The sequence below is a fragment of the Acanthisitta chloris genome, unplaced genomic scaffold (assembly GCF_000695815.1).
Source record: "Acanthisitta chloris isolate BGI_N310 unplaced genomic scaffold, ASM69581v1 scaffold4618, whole genome shotgun sequence".
NCBI lineage: Eukaryota > Metazoa > Chordata > Aves > Passeriformes > Acanthisittidae > Acanthisitta > Acanthisitta chloris.
The window spans coordinates 1,523-8,574 of NW_008687436.1; the positions used below are offsets into that span (position 1 = coordinate 1,523).

General features: G+C 43.8%; 1 gene segment (V, D, J or C); it reads right to left on the reverse strand.

The window, feature by feature from the left end:
• Nucleotides 1–1,701: 1,701 nt before the first annotated feature.
• On the reverse strand, nucleotides 1,702–6,772 carry LOC103807828 (the record flags this gene model as incomplete). The annotated part of the segment is given in 3 exon segments: nucleotides 1,702–1,755; nucleotides 6,290–6,610; nucleotides 6,730–6,772. Coding segments are annotated over 3 exon segments (418 nt in total), but the record flags the coding sequence as incomplete, so codon positions are not given.
• Nucleotides 6,773–7,052: the final 280 nt, after the last annotated feature.

The window sequence follows — 7,052 nt, forward strand, 5'->3', positions numbered from 1 at the left end:
TGCTGAATATTATGCAGAGACCTGAGCAGAATGAGACCACCGACCAACGTTTTTGTTGGAAGCAAACCCCTGCCTGGATTTGAATCAAACCTCCCACTAAGCAGATACAATATCTTCAGTTGGCCAAAATTAGCAAATGGTTTTCATCTCAGATACTTAGCTGGGCCAAATCACAGGCAAGTATCACAGCACCTGAAGTTCACTTGAAGGAAACTAGTTTTGATAAGTATGTCAAAATGCTTTGAATTTGGAATTCTTTCTTAATAATAGTAGTAATAGGTCTGCAACTTCTGGCAAAGCTCAGAAGAGAGAGAAGCCTTTCAACTCTGCCTGTCTTAAAACTGCTGTGGGCATATCTCAGATAACTCTGTCTTTGGTATAGCCAGATACAGTCCTAAAGGAAAATGTTTTGCTTGTGGAAGAATATGAGTAACACGAAGGTCGGACAACTTTCTTTTCAGAATGTTTTAGGAATATCACAAATGTTGCATGTGCATACGTAGAGGCAAAAACATCTTTCAGTTCTGCAAATGCCTCTTTGCCATACTTAAATTAATCTTTTTAAAGAAAATAATAATGGGTTTAGTTATACATCTGAGGAGCAATATCTGTTGTGTTTCCCTCATTTCATACATAAATACAAACCAATTGCATTGTGTTCTACAAATGCGAATGCTGTTTAAAAGGGAAATCCTGCAAAGCATTCAAAGGGGTTAAGACTAGCGAGTTAAAATAGCAGAGCACTTTGTGCAGCCAATATCTAACTGTGTTGAAAAGCATTTCAGAAGTGGTTAAGTTTTACATATTGTATTTACCTGAAATAATAACCTCAGTTCCACTTCCAAATATTTTGACTCCAGCATCCCACAGTCTGCTACTTTGCAGATATAGCAATAACTGCTGCACTGCACTTTTCTTGCACAGGCTACAGAAAAATTTTCACCAACTTAGAGGTTGGTGACACAGCGCAACAGCTGAAATTTCAATACTGAGTGGAGTGCCAGTTTTAGAAGTGCTTCAGTTTTTGAGGTGAGTAAAAATTTCAGAGAATGTTTGGTCAGAGGCAATGACGACATTTTAAATTTCTTTGTAACTCTCCTCAGCTGTTTGCAACTTGTCTTCATTATAGTCATCATGATAATGTCATTTATTTTCTGAGCAACATATTGTAGGCATTGCTATAAGCTTTATACTGAAAACAGCATTCATAATATTGATTGCACAGCTTCACCTCAATTAAGGATAATACAAAAGTAAAGTTTCAGTAGTGCCAGCAATTAGAAGTTTACTACATTCCAGGCAATTTTCCCTCCCAACCAATTTAGACTGGATCACTTCTACCAAATAAGAAACTGCTTTGCATTTCTCACTTACTGTTCTGAGAGTAAGCTTTCAAGCAATTCAATTTTCTCTCCCAGAACAGGAATGAATCCCTCCCAATATTTAAATTTTTACCCCTCCTCATTTTTCCATTCCCCCATCCTTCATAAATAATCAGCAATTGTTCTAGAGGCAATCTCTGTATTCACCTAGTTGATATATTAAACGATTATCAGCCCACTCAACTGGGGCTCCATGCCCAGTTCACAAACAAAACATGATTAATGAGGCAGAAATTAATTTTCCTCCAGTCTTTCATTCTTAATTACCTGAGAACCTGAAGGAGTCTGTGAAAATCAGTTCAATGATAATGGTACTTACTAGAGACAATTAGCTTTGTCCCGGTTCCAAAGTATTTGATCCAGGTGTTCCACACTGTGCTTTGTCTTTGCAATAAGCTCACGTGCTCTCTTGCTGTGCCATTGATGAAGAAATTCCCACTTTTTTTCCCCAAACATCCCCAGGAGTCTACAGGAAGGTCCTTGGCTGCTGGGAGGATGTCAGAACATCAGGCTTGCCCCTGGATGTCCAGCTGATATCTAGTGCCCTACAGGGCAAATCTCTTTCCTGATGTGTTGCAAATTCGTTAGACAACACCTGCACTTAATGCCTTAGAATTAGATTAAGGTTTCTCTTCAATTTTAGGCACCCAAACAATGCATAGAGTTGTGCATGTCAGAAGACATACCCTCAGGTGACAATCCTGCTCTTTCCAAAGAGGTACACTCCTACTCACCTGCAATTAAGTGACATCAAGGACTAGTAGCATGGAGTTCATTTTTCATTGTCTGAATACAGTTCAGCAGAGAGAAAGGAGGGAAAGTCAGCACCAAAAGCATCATGAGGGTGTCTGTGGGCTGCAGGTTGCATTTTCTCACCCCAGTATGTGGTTATTTTCTGCCCATCTGTTGGAATCACTCCAGGGTCTGTAACAGCATCTCACTGGCAGCTTTTCATATACAAGCTGGTGGGAGGAGGAGGCTTCTCCTTGTGCAGAGGTTTCTTACAAAACAGCCCAAGATAACATCAGAGGAGTCACCACTACTGCCAGTCAAACAGTCTGCATGCTTAGTTTGTCATTTCAACTAAACTGAGAGCACTTCTGGGTTCTCTTGTGACTTACTGACTGCAAAACTACATTGAGAAATTGCTAGTTGTGTCTAGAGGGAGGAAGTAGATGGTGAAGGCCTTTCAGCTGAAGTAGCTGTAAAACAAAGCAGTTCCCTCCTCCGGACTCTCTTGGACAGGAGCATCCTAACTGCAAGCACAAAGCAATGGCAAATGCAGAGACAGAACAGTACCAACTGGTGCTTTTCCTGCCATGTCCTTAGACACACAGTGAAGGGGATCACCTCATCTGCAGCTGCTGGGGCTGTTTGACTATGGTCACAGCAGTGAGTAGCTGGTGGGGACTCATTAGAAGAATCAAAAAGAAACACTGCATATTGCAGATAGCTTGTCAACTCCCCTGCATTATCTGGGCTTGCAAATATGAGGAGGACAAAACTGTTAGATTTTCATCCCATCAAGCTAATATTCTTGAATGAATTACACTTCAATGAACCCAGTGAGGAGACTTTCAGGGTACTACAGTAAAAGGAGAATATTAGGGAGAGGCTTGATGGCAGAGAAAAAGCTCTGTGCACGAATTTCTCAGGTATTAGCGTCAGCTTACACCTTGAGGCAGTAACTAGGAGGGATGCATTGTGTATGAAATATAGGTATGGAAATTTGTTCATAACAATGAAAAACACTTTTCTTTGGTACTAGGTTTGTGACCTCTATCTCCAAACTTTGGGATCCAACAGCAGATCCAACACCAGGGAAACACAGATAGGGATAAGTAAGAAGTTGGGGAAAGAGAACAAAAATGCTCAGCTCCAGACCTCAGGAGAGAAATAGAAAATCTCCCTCCTCTGAGAACAACTAACTTGTAAATAAAAAGAACCCTGCTTTGCTTAAAATTTTTATGAGCCTTCAGGCTAAAGGGTTATGTACTGGACCTTCACTGATTCCTTTGCACTATGCCCTTCCTTGGTCAAAATCTCTGTCTTTTGGCAGCTGATGCTTCCAAGGCATCAGTCAGCACCAAGCATGTCCTGTTTCTCCACAGCCTGTGTCTGAGGCCAGGTGGCTCATCCACACCAAATGAAGTGCACTGGGGCCAAACACGTTATTTCTCCTTTCCTTGAGATGGGAATATTTGTCGCTGTGGTCTCTGAGTTTCTATCATGGTGACTGTGTCAGAGGGCTATCCATGGGACCTTCCTATGCAAATCCATCTAAGAAAAAAAAGAGGGAAAATGATGACATGGCTGTGGTCTCTGAGTTTCTATCATGGTGACTGTGTCAGAGGGCTATCCATGGGACCTTCCTATGCAAATCCATCTAAGAAAAAAAAGAGGGAAAATGATGACATGATCTAGAATTCAGGGATTGGGGAAGATGCCTGTTTGCACAGCCATGGGTGCCTGTGAGGAAAGGTAGGAAAATAATGAAGGACTTACAAGAGCAGCAGCTGTGAGCACAAGCACTGCCAGCAGCAGCATGTTTGCTTGCCATGCTTTGCTGTCTTTGAGACTCAGAGGAGAAGGAAGCTGACCCTGAAGCAGAGTGAGCAATGCCATGTGTGAGGAGGAGTGGACTCCCTTGGGTGTTGGCTGGGGACCCTGTGCCAAGCTAGAGGAACAACATGTCCCCTGAGCTTCTGTGAGGAGCAGTGGAAGGGAAGGAAGCAGGCAGGGAAGTGCAGTGCTGGATGCTGCTAGCCATTGCATACAGAAAGCAGAAACCAAAACAAATAAGTGTTCCCTGAACTAAGAGGAAACTTCTGAAAGCTGCCATGAGATCCTATGAATAAAGACAATATGTGGAAATACGAATTTCTGGATGAGAGCTGTGCATCACACCATTGACTAGCCATGAAGATAACAGCAGATTCTGTGAAATATGCCATCCAGAGGGATGTGAACAAACTAGAGAAGGGAACCCATGAGAATCAAATGAGGTTCAACAACTCCATGTGCAAGGCGCTTAACTGGGTTAGGGTAATCCTCAACATGAGTGCAGACTAAGAGAAGTACTCCTTGCCAGCATCCTTGTGGAGAAGGACTTGTGGCTTCTGGAGGACCAACAGCTGCCCATGACCCAGCAATGTGCACTTGCATCCCAGAAGGCTAACGGCGTCTTGGGGTGTGCAATAAGAGAGGTGGACAGCAGGTCAAGTGAAGTGATTCTCCCCTTCTCCTCTGCCCTTGTGAGATGTCACCTGGAGTGTTGTGACCACGTCTAGAGTTCCTAGCACAAGAAATATTCGAATTTGCTGGAGCATGTCTAGAGAGTCACAAACATGGTCAGAGGGCAGGAGTACCTCTTCCATGAAAACAGGTTGAGAGAGCTGGGCATGAGAACCTTCTGGCTAGGTCATGGAGGAGATCATCCTGAGTGCCACCACACAGCACACAGCACAGTGACCGGAGGATCAAGTCCAGACAACATGGATTTATGAAAGGAAGGTCCTGCTTGACCAAACTGATCTTCTATGACAAAATGACCAGCATAGAGGATGAAGGGTGACTATGGTTGTGGTCTGTCTGGAATTAAGCTAGGCATTTGACACTGTCGCCCACAGGATACTTCTAAAAAGACTGGCTGCTTGTGGCTTGCATGGGTGGACTCTTTGATGGGTTAAAAACTAGCTGGATGGCCAGGCCCAGAGAGGTGTGGTTCGTGGAGCTAAAGCCAATTGGTGTCCAGTCACTAGTGGTGTTCCCTATGGCTGAGTATTGGGGCCACTCCTATTTCACATATTTATTGATGATCTGGATGTGGCGATTGAGTGCATCCTCAGTAAATTTGCAGATGACACAAAGTTGGGTGGGATTGTCCCTTTTTTTGACGGTAGAAAATCTCTACAGAGAGACCTGGAATGACTTGATCAATGGTCTGAGGACAAGTCCATGAGATTCAATAAGGTGAAGTGACAGGTCCTGCACTTGGGACACAACAACCCGATGCAGTGATACAGCCTCAGGAAAGAGGGGATTGAGTGTGTTTCATCAGAAAGGGACTTGGGAATGCTGGTTGACAGCCTGCTTAGTATGAGTCAACAGTGTATATAAGCGTCCAAGAAGGCCAGTGGTGTCTTGGCCTGTGTCAAGATTAGCATGGCCAACAGGACTAGGGAAAGGATCATTTCAGCACTGGTGAGGCCACACCTGAGGTACTTTCATCTGCTTTTGGCCCCTCACTTCCGAGGCTTTACATTGGCAGATAATGATAGGACAAGGGGGAATGGTTTTGAACTAAAAGATGGGACCTTTAGAATATATGTTAAGAAGAAATTCTATAGTGTGAGGATGATGAGGCAATGGATGTGAGTGCCTCTTCCCTGGAAGTGTTCAAGGCCAGGCTGGATGGGGCCCAGACCAACCTGAACTGGCAGAAAATGTCCCAGTCCATGGCAGTGGGGTTGGAACTAGATGGTCTTCCAACCCAAACCATTCTATGTTTCTGTGAAATCTGTGAACATTTGCCTGCTTAACATTCCTTTGCATTTAAGAGTTTCATGACCTGAGGCTACTGATGTTTAGTGTTTATTTGCACCTAGCCTGATCTTTCTGAAGTGCCATAGCTCAAGTGTCCAGTTTTTATGTGCTATGTCTTATGGCAGCGAGAACTTTCTTTGCCCTTAATATAGCAGATGTGTTTTGAATACAGGAGTGCTAGCCACAACCCAGAGTTTGAAAAGGAGAGTTGTGCAGGATTAGCTTCACTTTTTCCATAGCAGAAATAGGATTTGCCTTTCAACAGCTCAGATCAGATGGAGTGAGAATGGCACAGTTACAACCTTGTGGTTCAGGTGTTGAGTGTGGGTTTTTTGCCTTGAATATCTCTGAGTTTCTAGCACAGTGAGGATCCCAGTAGGCGCAGTAGTAAGTAGCAGCATCATCTGGAATTATGTCTTTTATTCTAAGAAAACACCAGTTCTGGTCAGGAATTGTTTGAACCATGTATCTGCTTGATTGAAATCCTCTTTCGACGGTAGCTTTTCCTTCGAAATAATACAGGAGCCTTTGTGGAGCTTCACCCTCCTTCTGCAGGTACCAGTGTATGACGTTGCCACCAAAATTTGCTCCTAATGTTTTAATTTCACATGTCATCTGTACATCTTTTTGGAATTTGGTGATGGATATAGGCCTCTGCATGGGAATTTCCTGTGCAAATCCGTCTAGGAAAGGGAAAAGAAGAAGTGATGTCACAAGGCAGTATTCAGGGATTTGGGAAGATGCCTGTAAGCACAGCCATGGCTGCCTGTGAGGAAAGGTAGGAAAATAAGGAAGTACTTACAAGACCAAGCGGCTGAGGCCACTAGTGCTGCCAGCAGCAGCATGTTTGCTTGTCACACTCTGCTTTCCTTGAGACTCAGGAGGGTGAAAAGGACCCGAGATGGGGACCGTGTTGTGTGGCAGGAGGAGGTGACTCCCTTGAGAGGCCCTTAGCAATGGGTCTTCAGTCTGCAAGCAGATGGGGTGCCTTTGCAAAAAACCCTCTCCAGGCTACCAAATACTGAAACTGGTTAGAAGGCTGCAGTCATCTGTAACTGTAAGAAACAATCCAAGCATTGTGGCCCAGTAGAACCTGATTTACAGCGACTGAGGGAAGGTTGCAAA